General features: G+C 40.4%; 2 protein-coding genes across 5 annotated transcripts in view; one reads left to right on the top strand and one right to left on the bottom strand.

The window, feature by feature from the left end:
• nlgn2b (neuroligin 2b) overlaps positions 1–25,820 on the top strand; it is a 151,632-nt gene that overhangs the window by 5,607 nt on the left and 120,205 nt on the right. Inside the window, exons 1-2 of one of the 2 annotated variants that reach the window (XM_089017107.1) lie at positions 1,372–1,458; positions 21,934–22,048. The gene's annotated coding sequence lies outside the window, so the exon portion shown is untranslated. Of the gene's footprint in view, positions 1–1,371; positions 1,459–21,933; positions 22,049–25,820 lie in introns of those variants that run through there. The other variant, XM_089017108.1, reaches the window with a different exon arrangement.
• fgf11b (fibroblast growth factor 11b) lies at positions 1,451–25,466 on the bottom strand. Of its 3 annotated transcripts, none has more exons than XM_089017111.1 (5): positions 24,415–25,466; positions 12,608–12,724; positions 11,812–11,915; positions 6,261–6,459; positions 1,451–6,039 (listed from the first exon to the last, which is right to left on the bottom strand). In XM_089017111.1, exons 1-5 carry the CDS (start codon positions 24,605–24,607, stop codon positions 5,903–5,905), a joined length of 750 nt encoding a protein of 249 aa, XP_088873237.1. In that variant the 5' UTR covers positions 24,608–25,466; the 3' UTR covers positions 1,451–5,902. The 3 variants fall into 3 exon arrangements, 2 of the variants coding, with proteins under 2 accessions (XP_088873237.1, XP_088873238.1); XM_089017112.1 differs by having other exon boundaries at positions 12,614–12,724; XR_016117866.1 differs by having other exon boundaries at positions 5,911–6,039; positions 6,187–6,459.

Genomic DNA, 25,820 nt, shown 5'->3' with positions numbered 1-25,820 from the left:
CGTAGTTCGTTTTTGACCGAGCACATGTGAGCTTTGGTCGTTTTTTTTCCTCTCTCTGTGTTTTCACTTGAGTACATCTTTCACAAACCAAACACAAAACTTAGTCACAGAGTAGAATTCAGATGGGATGAAGTTCATACAAGGTGGGCGGGCACATCTTTGAAAAGATGCAGCAGTGGTTATAAAAGCCAAAAATTGACCGACCCCAAAAAGATCATATCTGAAGAGGCAGAACAGCTCTGCTTTGTTTCAGGACTTTGCATTGGAAATTAAACACAACTAATCAAAAACGGAGAACACGTATTGAGATTTCTAAACAGAATAAAAATGACTTGACATACAGCACACTATTCATATGTATAATTGACATAGCATACGTTATGTATGATAGAAGTCTGACACATTCACATTTTTATAGTAAAGCACACGGCTAAATAGCTCATAAAGACCGCAGAGAATCTCTCCATTTGTTGTCAGAATGACTATATAAAGAAAAGCGGAAAAGCTGCAAGTATGAGATGCTTTTTAAAAATAAAATGGTTCATTTCAAGTGAGGAAGCCTGGGAATGTGATGAAGAGTTGCTACTATCACCAGTCATAAACCATAAAAAATGTTCATATTCTGCTTTCTTCCCGCAGTGAATAGAATCCGTGACTCATCCTTTCATTTGCATAAATTCGGAAAACAAGACCTCTATATGAACTAAAAATGAGTCAATATAAATCAATCTCTTTTTCAAACAGAAATATAATTTCTTCACTCGGTTGATGAATGGAAATAAGTATGTCGTTCTGAACTGTCCAGTCTGCATGTAACACATATGCAGAAGTCACTCTTAAACATACTGACTGTCAAGTGCAAGTAAATAGCCTTTGTGTTTCATTGACAAATTATTCTGCGGTGGTGTAAAAGAGAAATTATATTGCAGCACTGTATTGCAAATAATATGATGAAAAGGCTGTCATCACCCATAAGGCCTTAATTCATTTGAAATGAAATGCTAATGTTAATTTTGATTTTAATAACTTGGGTTCTTCCTTCTCCCCTTTGTGCATGGAAAATATTGTGAGGCTAATTTAGCTTGTTTGTTGCTGTATTATTGTCGCTATTATTTTCATTTTTACTTTGGTTGTTGTTTTTGTTTTTAGTTTTCAATATCATCATTCATTGGTTCACATCTGACCCGAGATTCCTTAATCACATTAAAGTGCAGTTTTGAATATCAATTCAAGTGGTGGCTTTGGAAGCAAATCACGATGTCCAATAGAGGGAGCTAGTTGTGCAGATGTTGCCTTAATTTGTTGGCCATGTTTAAACATGCATGTGTGGCAAACGAAAAGAACGTGCAGAGACTGCATCGCTGGTGCTGACAGCCTGCCTGCTTTTGTCAAAAGACATATTTTGTGTTTTAGAGAGTAATCGAGAGACAGCGGCCTGACCCCCAAAACCTTCTTGTTGTGAGTTCGTTTTTGTTTGATTGTTTAGATATGCGTTTTGTAAATCGCCTTGTTACAGCTGCAGCTTTGTAAAAAAAAAAAAAATCATATTGTGTATTGAAATGGATGTAATCTCTGCTGCAATTTAAAAAAAACGCTGTGGTTAGTTACAACAATCCAGGTCCCCCGATGAAAATCTCGTTTCTATATTTTATGTGTGTCTCTTTGACAGTGGAAAATGCAATGATTAGGATTGAGCACAACTGTTGAAAACTCCTTCAACTCAACAGTTACTCACATTTACAACCAGTTTTATTTTTTTATTGTCGGGAAGCCTTGTAAGTTTGTTTGAGACAGTCAGTCAATGAGTTTATGTTTGAAGCAATGTCCAGGCCTTGTATAGTCAATTACTCAAAAAGGGAATCCTTGTGGGCGGGGTGGTTTATTTGAAGAATCGAGCCTCCACTTATTTCAAAATTCTCAACAAAAAAAAAAGAGTATTGCCATGTTTTTTTTTTTTACTTTTTGTTTTTAAACCAGTTCTGCAAGAGAGGAGCATCTTCCTAATTGCTCTGCAGAAACAAGAAAGTCTGTTTTCCTCACAGCTGGCCTCTGAGTTGTTTGTGAACCAATGGATTTTGCTGTCTCTTCCAGACCTTAAAGTATTTTTTTGCAACTATCACAAGTCTCTTGTTTGTGTTTCATTGAAGTCTATCGATCAATGTCTCCCATGCCCTTTGTTTCACTCCTCCTTTGTCTTGTTCTACCCAATTCTTAATCAACATGCTTTACAAACGTGCCTAAGCGTTTCTGGAATTCCTTTAGATTCTGACAACTTACTATTTTCTTTTCTTGTTTTTACTTACGGTCATTCTTTACTTTACATTCAATAACAGTCTTTTTTAACATTCTTTTTTTCCCGTCTGTCTACATGTCTTATTGCCGTCTTGACAACTTGCGTCTCGTCATACCCAATTCTTAATCAACGGCGCACATGCTTTACAAACGTGTCCAAGCGTTTCTTGGATTGTTTTACATTCTTACAACTTGCTGTTTAATTTTTTTTGTTTTTACTTAGTCATTCTTTACTTTACATTCAATAACAGTCTTTTTTTTAACATTGTTTTTTACCCCCTGTCTGTCTACATGTCTTATTGCCGTCTTGAATATTTGCGTAGGCATTCTTCAGTACGGTGAGCACGAGGGGCTTCTTTCAGTGCTTTGTTAAGAGGGTAGGGATATGAATGTCTGATATTTTGAAATTGAAAGCTATACATTTTGCCGTCTTTGTTCAGATAACAGCTAAATAAACGTCTTCCATACTCCCTGCTCTCACCTTGAATTCATACTTTACTTAAAATTATTGTTATGCACTGACTGAGGAGGGATCATTTGCATTTTCTTTTTCTATTCGCGGCAATGACAAAGTACACGTTTTGGGACACAAATTGCCCTTGAAACTCACAAAAAAAAAAAAAAAAAAAAATAGGGGACTTCATTAACATATGCAATTCATTCCATCCATAGCCTCCTTGTCATAAATAACTCGCTGTGCCAAACGTTCGCCATTATCATATCAACATGCCTCATACGTCCCTGGCAAATGTCTTGCATACTTTACGGAATAAATTCTACATCAGATTCCTCAACAATCTATGTGCCCTTTTGTCATGAACAGTATACGTTATGCATCTACTTTATGTATGCATTTATGTGTTTTTTTCCCCATTCTGATTTTTTACAGTCTACCATTGAATTCCAGACTGTACATAACAATTATTATGACCTTCAATTGACTTTATGTTCAAAGATTATAGGCCCTAATCGCAACAAAATCTGGGAGACAATTACACAAAAACAATGTTTAGGTTCAACCATCGCCCAATCTGCAAAATTATTGAATATATATTACAATGAACACAAACACAGATTGCCACAGAAAGTCACAAAAGTCTATTTCCATTATTTCCACGAGGAAATTTAAATTAGGTAAAAATAAATAAATAAAACAAATAAATGAACAAATAAATAAAACGGAACACTGCTTTTTATACAAAACTGAACTTTTGTTAGTACAACTGCAAATATTATATAATTTTAATATTTTTTTTTACTGATTCTTTCTTTCTTTATTTTTTTAGCATATTCAGCCATGATTATATTGCCATTAACATTTCTCTCAACATCGTGGTGTATGTTTGCTGGTGATAACCAAGCACATGATGAAAATAGCTATATTTTGTTCCGAGGTAGATTCCATGAGCGACATTCCCTTTTGGAATTCCAGGTTGACACAAGCTCTATTGCATATTGATTGTAAAATTATCTCATTTTTTTTTTTTTTAGGGAGCCAAATATAAAATCTGCAAAGAGGATTAGAGCGGATCACCTTGTGTGTGACTCATGAGTGAACGGTTCATAAAATACTCTTATTCTCCTACAGACAGCGTCACATTCTTTTGCAAATGACGTGGCTCAGGTTACCTGCAAGATCTCTTTCCCTTGCCCCAATATTCATCTCGTACCATCAAATGTATCGGCGGAGTCAGACATCTATAGACAAGGGTGACGGCACAGTCCCTACAAGATGCCGTCACCCTTGTCTATAGACGTTTTTTGAGGGTGATTCTTCCAAGGTGATTTGATAAAGTGAGCGGGTGGATAAGCTGCCAGACATCGTCAGAATAACAAGTGCTCCTGCTCCGAGGCTCCTCTGGCTTTGATGTTTGCCTTCAAACTCGGCTTTATGCTGACAGCAGATGCTGAGTGAAGTATACACCTTGGCTGTTTTTTTTAGATTACTCGATTCTGATCCACACTGGATTGAAAATATGACCCAATTGTTCATGTATAGTCTTTGAGCTAGCTCCCTAACGATAAGTGATTAACTAATGGGTAGAAATGATGCACAGAGAATGTCACTTATTCTCTTTCTTTGTCTCAAGTCATTTTTTGGGATGCATCTTCGTGCAGATATCGATCTAGATATTTTCCTCTCTGACTGTATATTTATTGTGTTATACCCGAAAAGGACTCAATTTTAAGATCTCGTGGAGTATATGGTAGAATGCTGTTGCTGTATTTTTTTCACTAATTATTTTATTCTGACTAAACACTGAGAAGAAACAGCTTTCTATCCATCAATTCTCTAATCCGCTTATCTTCACAAAGATGGCGGGCGTGCTGGAGCCTATCCCAGCTGTCTTTGGGCAGTAGGCAGGAACTGATTGCTGGACAATCACGGGGCAGACAAAGACGAACAACTGTTCACAATTAAACCCAGGGACAATTTAGAGTCTTCCGTTAACCTGCCATATAAGTTTTTGGAATGTTGGAGGAAACTGGAGTATCGAGAGAAAATCGACAAATGGAACAGGAAAGCCAGAATCGAACTTTGCACCTCTGCACTATGAGTCCAACGTGTTAATCAGCTAAAAACCGTGCCGCTTATTTCAAATTGTGGAATTCATTTAGATTTATTCAAAACAAATGGATGACTCTCGTGTGGCTGATAAAATCGCATTCGTAAGATTCTATCACATAGGAGTCAAACTCATTTTTTTGCAGTGGCGCACATTGTAGTTACAGTTTCCTCTCGGGCCGTTATCAATTTGGCAAAGCCAGAAGAACATTTAATCCAATTAATGTATAACAATTTTTCAAATTTGAATTAAAAAATAATTACAGTCATTTTGGTTTACATGGGACAATTTGAAATTTTAGTTTGGACTTTAAGAAGCATCATGGAATTTGATTTGCTTTTGCAGGCCGAATAACATGATATGGCGGTCCACATTTGGCCCAATGAGCCTTGACTTTGACACCCGTGTTCTATCATCGCTTTCTACTAGATCCTCATCTGATTTGACCCAAGATTCCAGTTGACATCTTGCCTCTTTTGAGCTGCTTCATCTCATGTTGAGGTTTAGCTGACCTTGATGATTAGCCGAGCCGGTCGGCAGATGGTGTGGGGGGGAAAGCCGGCAGGGCTGCACAGTCACCAACTTTAGGGATCAAGAGTGGGCTCATGGGTAAGGATTATGACGCCGAGACTGCTTTGTAAACGTCTGGATGGTGAATATCACAATGCAAGAGCACAAATGCCTCACAGTCGTGGGAGAAACATAAAAGTGTCAGCGTGACCATGAACCATGATGAAAACAGAGAAATTAATGCATCAGGAATTTCAAAGGGGATCAGAGGAGACAAACATTTGGGATGGCGGTTGAAAGTTGGGTCCAGGGTCCCAGGGTCCAGATCTGTCGTTCTGTGGTGACAAGGGTGGGAGGGACGATTCCTCTCTTATTGTGTTGTCTGCTGATGGACTGCTCACCCTTCATCCCTCAGCATCTCATCGTGCACTTCTAGACCATGAGAGACATTCACCCGGCCATCCTCCAAGCATGATGGCAGACTTTGTTCCAAGTGTCATTGTTACCCTCTGACCCACCCTCCGTCTCCTGTGCTATGAGGCGTCAGGCTTGGGAGCTTCTTTCTGTCCATTTTTTAGGGACGGTGAATCTGATGTTTTAGTTGTCTTCCGTGGAGGACTCACGGGCTCACTTGTGAGCTCATGTAGCGATGGCTCCTTATACATTGCAACTGTTGAAAAGAAATAATGCCCATAATTACATACCCATCGACATTGTTATACATAGATAGGCATTGAAAATCCACAATTTTGTAGGCAATTTGATTCGGACTAGGCTCACAAAAATGGAATTAAAATGACCCAGTGAGTGATTTTACCTGCCATTGATTATGAAGTGTATTCAAATGCCCATCCCTCTTGACAGAAAAGGCTCACAAAAATGGAAACTGACCCTCTATAACTTGAGGCAGGAAGTGTGCTGCTCCTTTGTTCTTCTTTACCCGATTGCCCTTCATGACCTGGCCATCACGGTTGATACCGATATACCAAGCACGGCCAGACTGGGTCTGCCGATAGAGCATTGAGGAGTATGTGACGTAGTAGTTTTCAAACACACTCTCCTTGAACTTACACTCCGGAGTGAAGTGATCCTAAACATGAAAAGGGAGAACAGGGCAGAGGGGCATTCACATTAGCAACTATTGCAAGGTAAGACAATTTACGTGCAATTGTCATGAGAGCAGAGGAGCATTGTGAGTCTTTGAACATGGAAAAAGAAAGCATGTTTGAAAGCGTGGACATCCTTATCCTTGGGGTGTAAAAACATGAACCTTTTATGCTGTACATGGTAAAACAACACAAACATCTCTGCTGATCATTCCACGGGGAAAAGAAGAGGATCCACGCAATGATCATCATACAATGGACACAGATTGTTTTATACAAATAAATAATTTTCCTCCGGATCTAAAACAACAGTGTTAAATAAAATTCGAGGGAAGTAACAACACTGTCTGACAGTTTGACTGAAAGATCAAAGCCTGAACATGTTGCATGGAATTTTAATGTACATGGCTGCCAAAGCTAGAAGTCAACATGAAGTGGATAATATTTAGGAGGAAAAACAACTTCAAGATATGTTGTTGACAGTGCGCGCAAACAACAAACAAACCATAGCCAATGAAAATATAACCTCTGTGGTTATCAAACAAATGTCACTGATTATTATTGTAGTGTTTTAACACTCAAGACATTCAGGGATTTGTTTTGCTATTGTTGACTTGAGAAATGTGTTCCTCAAGTGTTTGGTTTCAACATCGATCTCAAGGCCAGATTTTGAAAGTCTCCTGCTTGACCTTGGATATTCTGTTGACGTCAGTCGAGAACGGATTTGCCCTTTCTTATCTTCACTGATAGATAAGAATAATCCCATGGTAAAACTACAAATACCTTCAAATTATGTTTGACTCAACACACCACCGTACATTCCACCTTAGGCAAAGACCACATACGGCATCTTGGATGTTCTGTCAATGAAGCATAGCCCTCTTTGCCTTCATGATCATCGTGAAATTGAAGTATCAAAACCAGAATCCAATCAGTCAATTGTCACAAATGAGCATTTTCCCTCTGCCAACTCCAAATCCACACTACACCGCTGCTCTCACAGGTCTTCCCTTCCATCAGGACATCTGAACATTGTATCATGTTGACTGCTCATATTCAGCAGTCGAGACAGATATACATCTTCCTTAGGCTCTATCAGTCATGTCAGGGTCCTTCTCCGGTCCGACAGCAAAGCCAATCTGGTGAATTGATTAATTGCCGTCACCACTGCAGAAACGGCCGAGTGGTGAGTTTCTTCAATACTTTGGGGAGAAAGAAAAGAGCTTGAGAAACATTGACCGACATGAACAAACCGTAGCGAAAATCCAACTTTAGAGAGATATGATGCAAGACCTCTGGTTTCATACTTATCATAGATCATCACCTTTCTTCTTCTCTGGGAGGCATCATCCTTTAGCTGACAAGGCAATTCAAGACTTAGTGACCTTTCTCTGTCCACTCTGCTGCTCCAAGAGTTTATGCCCACAGACCGGAGCAAAACAAGCCCTGGCATTTCTCATTCAGCCAACTTTACCACTACTATGACCACCACAGCATGAAGCTATTTTAGGAGCCCGACAGGTTTGATACCCTCTGCTTTGGCGAATGCAAAGAGGAGAGGATCGATTGGTAATGTGCCTCATTTATTATTAATCAGATCAGAGAGCAGAGGGCAAAAGGTGTCTAAGACAAAAAAGAGAGTGTAGGTAGGAATGTCATGAAGGAAGTAGAAGATAAGAACACAGAGAAGTGCACCGTCTCGCCTGAGAGTAAAATAACTGATCTGATCTGACAAATACAGCTCACTCCATACAGAAACCGTCATTCTAACAAAATGCCCTTCAGTTCAACCTCTGAAATAAAAGAAACACCAGGGATAACCCCCCTCTTGCAAGTAATCTCCTTAATTACCCTTCATAATCACTTCGCTGAAAATAACCAATGTTTAGAAACCACATCAGCTGTCTTTCATGCATGTAATGCATGAAATACAATAATTGTACATGAAAGTGTTTTTTTTATGTCCATTGAGCACAAAGAGTAAAAATCGTTAGCATGTTCATACATCTATTTTTGAAACCCCCCTTCAAGTACTCTCTGGATCCAAACTGAAAACAGAACCTCATCAAATTAAACAATGTAGACAGATGTTTACTGAGGATGGATTCTATTTCTATTGTACACATCTACAAAAGTGAAAAGAGACCATGTCAACATGTGTATTGTAGACCCTGTATTGTCTACTGTATATGTATATTTATTTAATTGAGGGTTCAAGAAAAAAATGTTTACTCTTCCATATGTGAATGCCAGACGGTGCCTCCCTCATGCGTCACATGCCAAAATGAATTTAAATGAAATCAGATGAGACAGGTACAATGTGGCGACCGTGCTGAGAATGGTCAAGATGCGACAAAACCTTTTTCTGATGCAGAAATGCACCCGCCTCCCCAACCCCACCAATTCACGGCTCTCATTTCTGATTAGGTCTCTCTTACCTCCTTCAGGACGCTTAACTCTCCTTGCCATCTGCCTTCCTTGCTCTTATATGTCCAAACAGGACATGTAAAGTGTTAAACATAAAAACTCACAAGGCATAAAAAATGATAGTCACAGTGCATATAACCAACAACAGAATGAATATTTATCCCTAATTACAAATGTCTTAATTGTACTGTTATCCTCGTGTGTAACTAACCGGTGCCTTGCAAACGGAGACACACTTCTAGAATCTTCAACATGTTCTGGCTGCAAATCCGAGATGCAATTACTGTATTACTGCAATTACTGTATATTCTCCTTTTTAGACAACAGAGGTCACAATGTACGGACTATCTGTACTTATTGACTATCCCATCAGCTCTGTGGGCACACATTGAAAGCATGACTTTGCCCACACTCAGAAACACCCCATTTGACCATGTTTCCTTAATACCACTGCAGGAAACTCACTTCACATAAAATCCATGTCATGGAAGCGTAACTATCAGATCATTTTTCTTTATCGCACAAACCCAAGTATGCATGTAAAGGACGCACAGAAATGCAAATGCAAATCCAGCAATGGCGCATATATTGCTGATGTTTTGAAGCCAGATGCATCTGCTCTTTGGCGCACCATGTTACGTAAGTCAGTCGACATGGATGTGCATATTAAAAGGTTTATCCTTACATGAGACCGTCAATACTGTCTCGGAAGCTTAAGGGCAACATACATAAAGCATGCGGATGATAATGTGATGATTTGTGTCCTGTGGCCTTTTGATTGGTATGTCGCTGAGAGGGGAGGAGCAGCTTCCATTCTCTCTCCAACCTTCTGTGACACCTGCTGTCTTTAGATATCACTCAGCTTTTTTGTTGTATCATTATTGCTAAAGGCATTCTATACCCCAGCAAATTACTACTGATAAGTACAGATAACCCATTGATGGTCTGAACACGTCTGAATAGACCATTTGGAAAAAATTGCAAAGGGTTGAGGGAAATATTTTACATTTTGGTCACGCTGCGTGAAAAGTATATTCAATGTCTTCCTTCTAACCATATGATTTTAAAAGTAACTGAAGAGTCATTTCAAACAGCGGTCTCCTGTGAGTTGAATAGAATGCTTGCGAGATGCACAACAGAAAAGCTAGTGTTCACTGTGTCAGGGAATGAATACATTTGCCAAGAAAACATTTGTTTGTCACCTCTCCGAGTAGTTCAGTGACGAGCTTCTGGAAGAAAATGTGTCCGATGAAATTGTTTTCACTCTCTTGGGATTATTTTGAATGTAAAAGCAAAGCACAGCAGAGCATGGCCTTTGAGCACTCCCTTCAATCCCTTCCTGCACCATTAAATCAGAATGTTAGACACACTCGAGAGGAGAATATGGGGTCATAAAATCAAATATGCATGATATTATACCAAAAGACAGGTGTTCAGTTGTAAAGCACCTACATAGAAGTGTGTGCATGCAGGCGTGTATGTAAATGTGTGTTTCTCTGGAAAAAAAAATGTGGGCTGCACTACAGTTATTGACTGCAGCAGAGGAAATCCCCACTCTGTTCACGGAGAAAAAGCATAATAAGCAGTCCAGCTCAGAGTATAATAAGAGCTTGTGCCTTTGCTTTATTCCACATGCATTTGCACATAATAGTTCTATCTATCCAGCACTAAAACCAACACAGAAGAACAAATCTTCTCTGGTCACAGACGACAATGCATCAACCATGCCGTGAATATTTTAATATTCTCAATTTCTTAACTAAAAGAAACGTGAAAGAAGAAATATTTGATTTGCTTTTGGACAGATAACCGTATCCTGACCAGAAAAAACTGGTGGTAGCCAGTTTTTTAATCCAAATATATTTTGATCTGCTACAGGTTCGACCAAAAGTATAAAATAACAATTCCTCAAAAAGGAATTTGCCTCCTTCCTGAATTCTGTGTTATTTGCATATTCATCACACACACACAAAATGTCATTCAACCAATTTTAATAGCGCACAGAGAGAGCACATAGAGACAATCACAGCAATGTTGTCTCGGGCCTGGGTTGGCAAAGCAGCCACAGACCATCGAACTACAGCCACCGTGCTTCACCATTGAGGATGTTCAACAACCCCTTTTATCCGGGTCACCTTTCAAGAATGGACATACTGTATTTTCGTTGTCAAAGTGACTGTAAAAATGTTCACAAGTCAGGTCTCCTTTAACATTGAATGTGAATCACTTTAAGTGAATTTTGACAAAAAATTATGGGGCCAAATGGTTTTAGTCATACCTATGCCACATTTCTTACACATTCCAAAAGGCTAATATGAGTTTCATTGTTGACCGTATCTATCCGGAAATCCAAAGTTTGAGCTCTTTTCGACAAAATACTAATTGGATTGGATTTGCCTTTATTAGTCTCGCAGTGGAGAAATTTACATTTCATTTCACAGCGGCAAAGTGATGAAAGGAATGAAGGTAGAAAAACAAAATACTTGGGCTGCTGGAAAGGCAGCCACTCTCGCGGCGCCAGCTTGAAGTCAAGAGAACAAAAATAATAATAATAATAATAATATGACGACAATACAAAGACCATATGACGATACAAAGACATAGTCATTCATTCTTAAGCACTTTCTGTACCCTCTTTGTTACATGAAGCAGTTCTCGATGAAAGAGGAGAGGATCAAAGCGAATACGAAACATGCAACTACCACGTAGCAGAGTGAAGCTTTAAATCCAAAATGACAGTAGTGATAAAGCCCTTCCATGAATTGCTTCTCTTCATATGATTACACAAAAACACTTATCAGGAGCCACTAAAAGGCTTTGCAGTGATCAGGATCACGCGTAGCAGTGTGTCACAAACTCATGCAGCAATAATTTGGGCTTTCATAGACTGATCTGCACAGCATACTTACCGAAGTATAGAGGTATCCGTCGCTATTCATGGCAAGGTACAGCCCCGTCTTTGCACCCTGGATTGCCACAATCCGCAGTCCCACGGGAATTAGGTTAAACTGCGCTGAATTGAATAAAACAGTTAAGGGAAGATAGAAAAGAGAATAAAATACAAAGTCAGACAACTCTGATTTCAATTGGTAATGTCAGACACGGGTAAAGACCCCTGCATTGTAATTTTGCATTGTAACAGTGTTGGAGTCTGCAGTCTCTCCACTGCATGCTACAGCTCTCTTTTTACCAAAATGCCGTGACCTCTCAGAGTTTATGTTGCAGCAAATTCTACACCGTGTCACCTTCACTAAGCTTAACACACCATCTAAAACTGAATAAGAGCGGGATGCTCTACCTCAGCAAATGGAGCTTGGAGCTGAGCTAAAAGTGGATGGTTTGACACAGCACCCGAGCAGTGCACTGCTTCAAAGCTAAGACAGTAGAAAAAAGGTGAGATGGGGAAAATGTCTTCCAAATTGGCTGAATCAACTGCTGCTGCAGTGTGAGTACACGCCTTTGTGCCGAGGGTCAAAACCTCCAAAATTCAATTCTACCTGCGGTACAAATTACATAATTTGGGGCTGAAAAGATAAAATTAGACTTCAGGGGGTTAGGATAATATTCACATAATGTTAGCAGCAGGAATTAGAATTATCTACGTTGTAGCGATGAAGGTAATAGACTTCCCTCAGATATATGATTGACTGAAACGACGCAAGCAATTCAACAGAACCGTACATAAACACACGTAGAGATACATACACTTACAAAATAAACTGCTTTCATCTCTTGTACTGTCAATGGTGCCATCAGGCTGCATTTGAAGGTAGTATCCATGTTGGCTATACAGGCGGGATACAATGCCTTTGAGTTGCGGCTCTGCAAATGAACACAAGTTCACATCTCCATTAGTTCATATAGCAATAATGTCATGACACTACTACAATTCTAATTGTATGGTTTCCAACGATTGAACTCTAAACGTATCTTTTCAAGTTTCCTTTCAGATCAAATCAACTGAATTGACCATGTCATATTTTTAAACCACGCCGTCATATTAGGTTTCACACCTTTAGCCCGCTCACAAATCAGCTATAAGTAATGCAGTGGTAAAGAAAAATCAGCATATCAGCAGTACTGCGAGCGTGTTAACAAGCTGACATAAATATTTTTCTTGTTTGGGCCCGGCAGAATCGCTCACGGCGCTTTGCTCTTCCATTCAAATATGCACCATTCAAAGGGGGTCACACACAAATTATGTTGTTGCGGGAAAAAACTCCCACCTTTTTGGAAACTCTCAATCAGATTGTCATATTATGGTGAGTAAACAAAATGTCATTAACAGCTGTTCTCTGCAGAGAAGTCTCATTGCAACCAGTTATTCCTTATAAACGCTTACGTTTTACCGACTCTTGGTTGATTAAAGAATCACCCAAGGTGCATTTAGCACTCATACCCCAGATCCTTGTAAGGCACACTAGGTGTTGAATAATACTTTTCGCCACCATATTAATGCAATGGTTTGCTACACATGCATTTTTAGCTATAGCTGGGGTCATCTGAGGTTAAATTTAGAGAGCAAGTTGGAGAGTTAGCAACATAAAAGATGCAATCAGGAACCTTGGTGGTGAACAGGAAAGGGGAGGGGGGCAGTGAATGTTTAATGTGCGAACGCCCCGCATCTTATTTTAATTTAAGAAACAGACATAACCTCACCTCCTGTTTCTTGGTAATTCAAACAATAAGGAGAACCCTGCAGGTCCTCTGTGACTCATCTCATTTTTCTCTTTTCACTGCTCACATTTATTTATGTCTCTGTTCCTCTTCAATGTATGTCAAGTGAGAGAGGGCAACACAGATGAAGGAGCAGGACCAGGGCCAGGGAGTTGAATGAGTGTTGCTCTAACTCCAAACTCTTCCAATGCCTTCATGCATAACCCTCGAGGAGTGTCCTGGTAAACTGTGCAATATGTCTTGTCTTCTGGTGACTATCACAGGGGGCAACAAACTGGCATAGTGATGATGCAGTGATGAGATCTGTATTACCGTTTCCCTCAGGAAATGTTCCAGGGTCGAAGCATCATTGAAATTGCGAACTATTCCCATCATTTCATGCATACTGCTGAGCATTTCAGATCTGTCACATCTGCTGTTTCAAATACACCATATTCCCCCCCCCCCACCCCACACACACACTCCCCCACCCCGTTTACTGTATTTCATTGAATTCATTGTTTTGAATAATATACTGGACTTGAGGTGAACCTTTAACTGCTTGATAATTCAATCAGAATATTTAGTTAATGTCAAAGTGAGGGATGAAAAAAAGGGAGATAACACAATAGCGGAATTAGGAAGCATTAGAGAGATAGAGAGATCGCTGCGACATGCAATGAGGATGTCAGTTTGTTCAGAATGGCAGGTCTGTGCACCACAAACAAAAGCAGAATTCTTTGATCATTGTTACATACTACAATTAAAATATCCATGAGTTTCAAGTACATTTTTATGAATATTTCCCTGAGCATGCCTCTCGACAGATCCTCTTTCAACCCATAATGGACAATTAATTTCAATCCACAATGAACATACTGTGTTACCCCACCATAAACAGCTTTACAGCCTCCCGTCAACTACTGGCACACTATTACCAAACATGTATTGCAATGTACACACAATAATTTGGGCTTAATAGCACTAAAAAGCTCGAAGCCCAGGATTCTACCTGTGTCCACAATGTGACACGGAAGTCTAGTTTGTGTAAGACATTTTAAAGTAAAAAAAAAACATTTTGTTGTTCGAAAGCGGACTACTCGTCCAATAAGTACCGTATTTTCTGCACTATAAGGCGCACATAAGAGCCTTCAATTTTTTTCAAAAGCTACCTTATAATCCAGTGCTCCTTATATATTTAAAATTTTTGTCATTCATTGAAGGTGTGCCTTATAATCTGGTGAGCCCTATAGCCTGGAAAATACGGTACTCATTTGCTGCGGTTAATACTGAAGCATGCATTTGGAATTCACTTACATTTTTGTCCTTCTTCATTATTTCTTCATTCTTCATTCATTATGCTACGCCGGTGACAATGTTTAAAAAAATAAACTTGCAAACCTTGCGGACATCTTTCTTACTGAGTGCTATTCATGGTTTAAAAAAACATGACAATAGACACAAATGAAACTCCCAACTTGTATTGCTGTATTTTTACAAAACAATGCTAATCTGTTCTATTGTCCCCCTATACCTTGCAAGCATGCAACAACTTTATGTAACACTTCTTTTACAAAGACTGCTGAACTCTAGCTTTAATGGCTCGTGCCCTGCTGACTGCCATACCCCATACTGCTCCCAAAAGTCTTGGAGAAGTGCATGCACTGACAGAAAGTAACATGTTGTGACAGCAGTCTACCTCCCGTCGGATTAGCAAAACGCACATTTGTTTACATGAGCAGAAAGGCTGTATTTCTGTCACAGTGATGCAAACGTGGCCCGGTTGCACCGCAGACTGTAGGTAGAAAAGAGGATGAATATCCAGAAAATAAAGTGTCTCTCTTGTGTTTTGGGTATGACAGATGTATTACATTAGCAAACACATCCACACTTGCTCCCTTTGCAAGCGAGCAAACTTAAACTAAAACATTTTTTTTCTTCTCGATTGCATAATAACTGCCATTTACTGGCAACCGGTCTTGTGTGTAAGTCACAAAGGAGAAGTCTCCAGTTTAACCCGCCATGCTAATGAGGACGAGTGGATAGAAAATGCATGGATTTATTGATCGGCATGGGGTATATAATTGACAACCTTGAACACTAGTCTACTCGTGGCCACTGTATACCCGGACAATGTCATTCCAGCTATAATTGCTTGAAAGTACAATACTTTTGACTCTTGACTTACTACAGTCTCACTAGATTCATAATTCACTGTTGTTTTAGGGAGCGTTCACTTTCACATGAAAAGACCATCAGTGCTTTTAGTCACTTGAACATCTTTTTGGGTTTCTTTCGTTTCAAAATGTAGATAGTCTTTTATAAATAGAAATACTGTGCACATTTTGATTTGGTTGTGGCAGCTTGATATTATACATGCCACTTGTAAAACTTTTGATAAATATGCCAGAGGCATATTCTGCTGTCCCGGAATATGGACATTTAACATGCAGGGGCTGTGTATGATGTCTTTCATCACTCACAGGACCCATGAGGGGCTTGAGTGACAGAAAACATTAGCCGATCCAGGTCAGTGGAGTGTGGGTCACAATAGAGACTTCCCTGTCTGTTTGTGTACATCACTGGCGCAAGTGGTACACACAACATGTCGACTCATCGGCACACCTGTTTCCCGAGCGACCTTCATCACATATGAACAGAAACAACAACAGTTGTTGACAGATTGAAAAAAAAAACTAAACATGAGTTGCCAGTTTCTTCAAATGGAAATGTTTTATAAGATTGACAGTGACAACAATAGAAATAAATAAAGACCATACAAGTGAATAGAGCACAAATGTTCCGTTGATTAACCCGAGCGTGTCTTACACCTCAGCGGCAGCCGTTTCATCGTCTACGCAAGCAGGGACGCCCCTCATCAATTTACATTCAACGGCAATAATCGTATTGAAAACCCCATGGGAGGAATGAGGCCTCGTCCTAATAGTACCACCATTCACCAAGCAATTAGATGTGTGTCTGTATAAATGAGTTCAATGCGCATCCGACGCCAAAGCAATCACTTCATGCATCACGGCGGCCATCAAGGATGCTTAAAGCCTTCCATGCAATGTACTTGCTCTGAAAAATAAGCACTAGTTGAGGTTTATCACTAATCAGTGTTGGGTGTTAGTTATCATTGGACTAATGTATTTATCTGGCTCTATTCGAGCTCAGTATGTTGCTTGCTAATAGCTGAGTTTCTATCGAGAGGGCTGGAGGTAATTACGAGGAGCTGCATGACAGAGCAGCCAAGGACATTTGATCGGCAACTTTGACCGAATGAAACAATGGGGGGTTTCCTTGACTTCTATTTTACAGACCTTCACTTTGTCATCTCCTTGGCTATTACGTCTCTGTTACCCACGCGTGCTTTCGTATTCTTTCCCGTCGTACGTGCATATTTACGGAGATCAAATACATCTATCAAATACCCCCACCCCCAAGTTAATTATAAGAACTTCACAAGAGCACAGTCTTCTGCCAGGGCTGAATTATCCTTCAAATTTCTCCCAGATTTGACTGATGTGTACTTTTTTTGCTTGCAGTGGGTAACTTATGATTGATACTGTCACTTTGTTTTTCCCTCTAGTAGTTATATCTGGCGTATACATACAAAGTGTTGTTTGAATGTGCATTCATTAATTTAATTTAAGATGTGTGTAGTTGACAGACAAAGCTGAACTCAAGGTGTGGGCATATAGCTTTCCATGTTGTTACTAAATGGATACTTTGGCCATGGTCTCAGTCAACACACCTCTTTAAATAGTCTCGTTCTCTCAAGAAAAAAATAGATGCTGTGAGAATGTCTGAAGAGGAGATTGCAGAGGATACAAAAAGTGAATTGATTATACCATTCCGCCGAACATCGTTTGTGATCATGCGTGAGAGGCAAGGTTTCACTTTACGCTTTTATTTCCCCGAATCTCAATGTATCAACACGTTTATTCGCTAACTTCCTAATGTGTGCGATGCATTAGAGAAAGCAATCACACCCTGTGTGAACACTGGCAAGGGATATATTACAGTAGTTGAGTCAGATGTTATTATTGTGTTGATATTTGCATTCATGAACTATTCATGTTAAGTGCACACCAGACACGTTACATAACCCTGGTAACTTGAGAGTCTTTATTAGTTACTTCTAGGACATATTGCTTATTTGTGCCCATTTTTCCCCCATATCCTTGTCTCATCATCAGCACCCCAATCGGTGTCCTACATCTTCACCGACTTTCTTTTGTCAGGTTTCATCAAAGCGCACACTGATTCCACTTAGCAAGTACGCCTGGGAAGTTAAGGTGCTACCTTCAGGACGACTGGGAACAAACGGATGCTCCTTGCATACACATCCCTCAGCTGCTTCACTTTTAAATTCCGATTTAAGAGCTTTGTCAACAGCTTCTCCATAGCTAAATATTGAGCCCACTCGGAAAGCCGCACAGACAATCCGCTCATGTCCATTTCCTTTCCCCCGAAGTGATGAGAAGCTTCTGCAATCAAGAGACGAGAAAGTAGATAAGCCATGAAATGAAAGTAAATGCATAAATAAAACTCTTAATCTTGAGGAGATTTCCCACTTTTATGAAGAACCCCATGAAAGATTAGTGTTGGAAACGGTATTGCTTTGCTTGGATTTAATCTGATGACATTTTAAAGGATAGAATAGATGACAGAGTTTTGACATCATCGCTCATGTCATTTCACACAATTTGGTTCCAGATAATTCATCGTTGAGGGTTCATAGTTCAAACGCATTGATAATTGTTATTCTTGGGACTTGTCACCCAAGTCGCAGACAATCCTCAGTGTGTTTGATTGAAACCACATCTTTTTTTTCTTGCCCACATGAGACTCACATGACCTTTGTTCCAGCACACTTTTTATGCAACCACTTGATGAAATAAAGGTGAATAAATTGTGTCTTAAACTGGACAGTGACTTTAAACTTGCCTGACAAATTGGCAGCTGTTGTTAATTCCAGCTTCTTTCATTTTAGGCAACTGACTAAAATAAAACATCTCCTTTTTCATGAGCATCTTGAAGCAGTTATTCATGCCTTTGTCACATCTCTGCTTGATTACTGTAATGCGCTTTACTTTGGAGTCAGCCAATCCTCCATGTAGCGTCTCCAGCTGGTCCAGAATGCTGCTGCTCGCCTCTTGACTGGTAAGAAGTAGCACATAACTACCACTCTAGCATCCCTTCACTGGCTCCCTATACATTTAAAGGACAACCGACGCCATCGGACAAGTTGTGTCCATAATCTGTAAAATCACTTCAAATGACTTCTACTGAGCATATTTTACAAAGATTCCATGGCATACGTTTTAAGACTTGCGCTGAATATTCTGGAAGTCTTGTTTTCCAGTTGATGACGATGCCTGACATGACGTCACGTCTGGAACGCCCCTGACCGAGAAAGTGACACACAATGCATTTTGGGTACATTGTTTGGTCTGAAAACTTTGTGTTGATCTGTGTTGATGGCGAAATTAGAAGGAAATCACATAAATAACGCGATGGTGAATCATTGTGTGTTGCACCAAGACTACTATTTAGCTGACACAAATTCCCAGCAGACAAATCAGCCCATTTCCAACGGAGCTTGGGCGCCATCTTGTGCATTTTCTGGGCCACTACATTGGAGTCCTGACGGCTCGAATTGATATGGGAGAACTTATTTAATCGATTGCAAACATTTATGCTTTCCTCTTCAGAACTATTTGAATCTTATTCATAACTGGATGAGTAACAAGATAGCATCTTCTCCGAATCGGAAGCTATTGTTTTGATTCTCGAGCAAGATTCTCGATTCTCGACGTCTTGGCGTGACGTCACGAACAAGGGGGCGGGACCTTCTGAAACTGAAACTTTCTGAGGTGATTTTGAAGGAGCCTTGGCACACTTTTTATTGGTGTTTTTTTGACAAAAATATCAGCCTGCGTGTTTTGGGTATTTAGATGCTATAAAACATTTTTCTAATGTCAGTTAGGAAACAAAAAATTGGTGTCGGTTGTCCTTTAAGAGTTCCTTTCAAGATCATATTTGTCTTCAAATCTTTAAATTGCCTCGCTCCTCCTTCCCTCTCCAAGTTCATCCACCTCTACACACCTTGCAGACGCCTCAGGTCTATTGACCAGACATTATTAGATGTGCCAAAAACTCAAGGGAGGCTCAGAGGGGATCGAGCCTTTTCCGTTGCTGGTCCCACTCTCTGGAATGATCTGCCACTGAACATTCGGCAAGAACCCTTGCTGCCCATCTTTAAAACCCGTCTCAAACCTCACTTGTACTCTTTGGGATTTGACTCAGCATGATTCCAACTTGATCTGGGTTTCATTCCCTGGTGCTTTCTACGATCTTTTTGACTGTTGTATTATTATTGTTAACGCGCTATATAAATCAATGTGATTGTATTGTACCACTCTGACGAAGGCGGAAGTATACGCCGAAACATGTCAGGTACAGTAAAGTCCCGTTATATCGATATCGGATATATCGATAGTCCCGGTTATATCGATACTATTTCTATGCACGCACGGAGAAAATTACATGCAAACAGGGTCGGATATATCGATAGTCCCGGTTATATCGATATTTTTCGGACTCCTTTGGATATCGATATAACGAGACTTTACTGTATTTGAAGACCTACAATACACTGTCTGTAAGAAAATAATCTGTTTTAAATTAAATGATTGTATTGTGTTGTATTGTAAATTCAATTTTTTTTCACTGCATCTGCCAGCAGATTTTTTTTCCTTGGCCATCATCACAGTTTCTGGGACGATCGGTAATTGTCAGTTAATCATGTGAGCCGTACACTCCCAACTCTTGGAGAATAAAATATAACAATAGAAGCAATTGTTTCAATGAAAAAAATGTACAAGTGAAAAGTTCACGTGGAAGATAACTTTCTTCAGTGACAGTTAATATCCAGCCTCATGGTTTTCTATCACACATTCTCTGTTGTGCGGCAGGATGATTCACAGCTTATTTCCCTTCCACCCACCTAGCTTTAATCTCCCCTGCTATCTATCTTTACTCCTCTTCCTGCTGTTTAATTACCCCCTTTATCTGTCTCTTTGCTCAGGCCCCACTTTGAACCACAATTTTTCTCTCCCATCGCTAAGATCTTGACTTTTCTCCTATTAGTATCTGTTTACCTTCCCCAGACTCCTCCTCCTCGCACCTCCCCGTCTCGTCCGCTATCTCTCCGCCTCGCTCTGACCCCTGTCACAGTTAGTAAAGTTCTGATGAGAAGCTACCCAACACTGCATCGTCTGATCAGGTGTTGTCGAGTAAGCGACTTTGCTCGGCCCTGATCTCTTGGGGTCAGCTTAATGCCATCCTCGGCTGAAGCTCTCCTTGTAACTCGGTCTGCTGCTCCCCAGCTATGGCCTAACATTTGTGCTCAATTTTTTTGCATTGCTCCTCCCTCCCTGCAAACAGCTGCATCAAGTCTCAACTGTATTTGCGCATTTTGAATCTTGATGAGTCAGCACTTATCTGAGAATTATTTATATATCCATCTCTCTCTCTCTCTCTCTCTCTCTCTCTCTCTCTCTCTCTCTCTCTCTCTCTCTCTCTCTCTCTCTCTCTCTCTCTCTCTCTCTCTCTCTCTCTCTCTCTCTCTCTCTCTCTCTCTCTCTCTCTCTCTCTCTCTCGCTCTGCCCCTCTCTCGCACTGCCCCTCTCTCGCGCTTTCTATTCTCTCTCTCTCTCTCTCTCTCTCTCTCTCTCTCTCTCTCTCTCTCTCTCTCTCTCTCTCTCTCTCTCTCTCTCTCTCCCTCTATGCTCTATCTATACATCTGTCCATCCAGCCATCGATTTCCGTTATATTTGTTTTTCACGCCCATGTGCGGGGAGGAAAAAGTGATGCTTTGGTTTGATCAATTGTCGAGACAACTCTTGTCCTCTTGGAAAAAGATGAGAGCCTTTGAGATTAGAGAGGAGATCAAATAATCCACAGCGCCCCCGGTTGTTTTGTGGAAATGCAGCCCTACTTAGAGCCCCCGTTCATACGGGGAAACTATTATGCGTGCAAATGACATGCAGTTGAGTTGTGTAAATGTAGGAGGTTAATCTCTAATCAGTTTCTCCACCCACATGATATTGTAATGTCATCATATCCTGCCAACACGCAATTTATTGTAGGAGACTTGGAGTCCAACATTGTTGGGCCAAACTATGTGAAATGAAGTACAGTAAAACAACATCAGAACTAAATAACAAACAGATTTGTGCTGCCGCATGCACATTGAAAAAGGGCCTCAATCTGTTGAGTTAAACTGTATTTTTTTGTGTCACACTAGAGTCACCTATTGAGTTAAAACGTTTTTCTGCTTTTTGTTTTCATCCAAATTCTTTTAGATATGGTATGGGCTCACCCCCAAAACATCAAGTTAGACGGGAATCCTCCTTGATGTAATCCAACTGCTCATGGATGGAAGTGCCAACCTACTGTTAGGATGAGCAACTCTTGCAGGTAAATGAATAAACTCTGTGCTTATTTGATACAACGCAGCATGTCAAAGCTATTCTCAGATGGAAAAACGTATATTTTGACCACAGTAGCCGTTTGGGATAAGAAACATTCAGTCACAAATTAGATCCCCCTTTCTTTATCAGCTGGTGTTAAATAGAGCACTATGAATCGGCAAATATATATATTTTTCATGCATTGGTGTTAACGCTTGCTTTTCTGTGCCACAAATGTCCTGAAATTTGTTGAATATCTGTCTATATAGATATAAAACACACATGGAAGGGCTTTCACGTGAATTATAGCTCCTCCATACGACATTTCAATCCATCCGTGTTGTATGGCACTCGTCCTCATTAGAACCGCGGTGACTTTGGGTGAGAGGCGGGCTCTAGCCATGACTGGTCGCCGGCCAAATAAATACAAGATTCCAGTCCCCGAAAGTCTTTACAAGTGCATTTCCACAACCCTCCCTCGACGCCTTTGCCTGTCACACAGAGCTGCGTTTCTTAAACAGCATGCAGGGAAGATGAGCAGTGTCTCATGCAGTCAAAATGCTAATTACAAATGTGGGAAAGAAAAAGAATCTTCTCTGTCTCGGTTTCACTTTTTGAGAGCATCATAAAATCTGATATCTTTATATGGACACATTTTTTTTTTGGTCCGAGCTACGCAAAATAAATAAAAAACATAACGTCCCGCAAAGCGGTAATCTTGCAGCATGTTACCGTATCATGATGTTACGGCTGGGCAAACGATCACCGCAACGGGTGAAAATATACAATTACTTGACATAAATGATCTGCTGTGTTGCAGTCTTGTGATCGTCCAACAAACTTCTCAGATTTGGAAGTCAAATGCTGCTGACATATGTAGAAAGTCTTCATCATAATTGCTCCTCCTGCGCCACAATAAATCTGCTTCGAAAGAGCCTTTGGCGCAGCAGGCAAACAAACACTCAAACTATCACTGTCTTCTCCAATCAACTGCGACGGTATGTGGCCTTGTCACGGAGGACATGATCAGCAGCATGTCTACAAGTTGTGCTGTAAAGCCTGGGCATAGTTATTATGGCTCAGTTAAGTAAACACATGAATGGAAAATATCACCGGAGGAGTATTATAGTAATTGAACTACTTAAAAAAAAAGTCTGTCTCTATAATGCCGTTTATAAAAGTGTGCGACAAAAGCAAAAAATGTGAAATCTGGATTGAGTGAGTGGACTATCATATGAATAGTTATCTAAAAAAGAGAATTTATATAATAGAATATACCTTTAGTGTAATTGGTTGCATTTGTGTCTTTTTCATTGATTAGTTGCAGCGGTTTATACCAAGAAAGTATCACAGATTAGCCAATTTTGCATTCAATTTGTCATCTAAAGAGCAACCAAAACATGTTGTGAAAATAATTGTGCAGCACATTACAGGAGCCACTTTCAATCTCACATCAGATTCCAATGACATTGTTTTGCCCGTCCGTTTATGACGGCGTGTTGAGCCGTACAAACAGCAACCTGAAAAAAAAAACATTTCACAAGCATGACGATGCCGACATCATATTGCTTCTCGAATGTCTGCAGACAGGTCTGGTGTGTGTGCGTAAATGTATCTTTGTGTGTGTTTGCATGTGCATGTGCATGAGTAGCTCAAGATAATGAGCTTGATGAAGCTGCTCTTGCAAAGTGTATATTTTCTTTGGCCAGAGGCAAAACATAAACTCCCATAAATTCTCAAGTCCAACATACTGTTGGACAATAGAGGGAGCACAACCAGCTGGTGCGCAGGTGCCGGATGCAAATCTTGGTGTCCTCTGGCAGTTCTGCTGCTCATTTTCAATTCATCGGAACTTTTTCAACATTGCCCGGAACAAAAACTTCTATTTTCATAACATTTTTGTCGTGCAAATGCACCTTAAATCTTCCCAAAATGGTTACAAAACATGCACGTGAACTACTCTGTGTGAATCATTCAAACAAGAGCATTCAATCGATTGATCAGTCTTTCCCAACTCTGTTTTGCATCAGCAATTTTAGCTCTTGTCAGACTTCCTATTCCGTGTGTCAGTTGAGCTTTGCCGTCATTCATTATATTTCATGTCAAGTTTAGTTGCTTCACCTTATACATGCTAAACTAGATACACTTTAGCCGTATATGAATCGTCGTTCTGCTAGGAACAGTTCATTGATCCAATGTGAATCTGTTATTTGGGCCAGAAACAAAATAAAATGCAGTTTAGCAGGGAGAAAACACTCATATTTTTTCACAATCTGTATAAACCAAGTTCATAGAAAACAGAGTCAAATAAAATGACACATAAAATGTTAATGTTATGCACAGTACATTAGTTTTATGGTTGCAATGACTCACCTGGTCTCTTCTCGTTGCGACCTTTGCGACCCCCACACAGTCGTACTTTGGAGATGAGAACCAGAATCTGTTTCTGGCACAAAGACTTGTTGCTCTTTGGACAGGGCTTACGCTTATTGGCTACCGGTCGATTGGTTTGGTCATCCTTGACAGCCCGTTTCTGTCTGATGAGTGAGCTGGCAAGAGCTGCCATCTTCCCACCCCCCTCTCAAATTTGGGAGGGGGGTGTCTTCCTGCACAGGTGCCCTTTTTACTGCTGTAGCTTTGGCTTTGCGCGCAATCTGAAGTAGGACAAAAGGTTGTAGAGAAGTCCCCACGGGGGAACCCTAAATGGGTTTACGGGGACAGTTTAGTGGGAGGGTTCCCTTTGAGATGGAGGAACGAGGAGAGATCCAAGTTCACCTGCAGTCCAATGTTTGCTCTCCACACTGGCACTAATATGTCAAAGAGGGAAGGTAGCAGTCATATTGTGATCATATTAAGCAAGGATGGCACTGGAAAAGGGTGAAGGTGCTTTTCTTCACGCATCTTGAATGCCAATCCCTCCATCAACAAGTTAAAACTCTAATGACGCCCAAAACTAGTCTACTACTTTCAGGCATTACAAAAAAACTATTCCACATATAAAAAGACTTTCACGTGGGAAAATTGAAATCATTTTTAATGCTAGGAAGATATTAAAAAAGCAAGACAAATCAATGTGTTTGTCACCATTCGTGCAGTCCACGGAGGAACTTTGCCTCCCATTTAAACGTGGCAGCCTCCAACAATGATGCGGGAGTCCTAGTGGTAATCCGACGGATTTAAATCCAGAGGTAGAACAGCAGGCAGCTCGTTGACGACGCTTGTGGGAACAGTGAAGAGACATGGACTCAGAGAGATGGAGACTCCTCTTCTGCCTCTGGATGGCATTGCTCTGTTCCCACAGTCCTCCCCGAATCCCCTCAACACCTGGCTCCCCCTCTTTCGCCCGCTTCTTCCTCCTCCTCATCCAAAGTCAGCGAGTGGTTTTGAGAGGATGTGTGTCTGAATTCCGGCAGCCACCATCAGTAGAGGTGACATTCATGAGAGAGAAAGAGAGATTGGGAGGGAGAAAAAGAGACAGAGAGAGAGAGAGACAAAGAGAGAGACAGAGAGAGAGATGGAGCAGTGGGGGGGGGGGGGGGGGGTAATCAGTGTAAACCTGCGAAGTGAGAGAATGAGATTGCCAAAAAAAGCACAGTAAGTGACCAATTCAAAAATTCACGCCTCTAAAGAGGTTACTGTTTCTCTCTTTGTTAATATTATTTTATGGCGGTTCGCATTCTCTTCTGGAAGAATAAAATTACCAGGTGTAACCTTCCTTACACACACACACACACACACACACACACACACACACACACACACACACACACACACACACA

This window comes from Hippocampus bargibanti, linkage group LG16 (genome assembly GCF_051943395.1).
Source record: "Hippocampus bargibanti isolate YZ-2025 linkage group LG16, ASM5194339v1, whole genome shotgun sequence".
NCBI lineage: Eukaryota > Metazoa > Chordata > Actinopteri > Syngnathiformes > Syngnathidae > Hippocampus > Hippocampus bargibanti.
Note: the sequence above shows the minus strand (reverse complement) of the source record. Positions and strands in the feature narration are given on the sequence as shown.

Bases quoted from the DNA above. Each gene is read 5' to 3' on its own strand.
- fgf11b (XM_089017111.1), bottom strand. From the start codon at position 24,607: ATGGCAGCTCTTGCCAGCTCACTCATCAGACAGAAACGGGCTGTCAAG. The intron at 12,725-24,414 runs GTGAGTCATTGC...GTTCATTTGCAG, and splicing joins TCGCAACGAGAAGAGACCAG to AGCCGCAACTCAAAGGCATT. The intron at 6,040-6,260 runs GTCAGTTTCCAT...TCTTTTCAACAG, and splicing joins CCTGCCTCAAGTTATAGAGG to TTGCAATGTATAAGGAGCCA.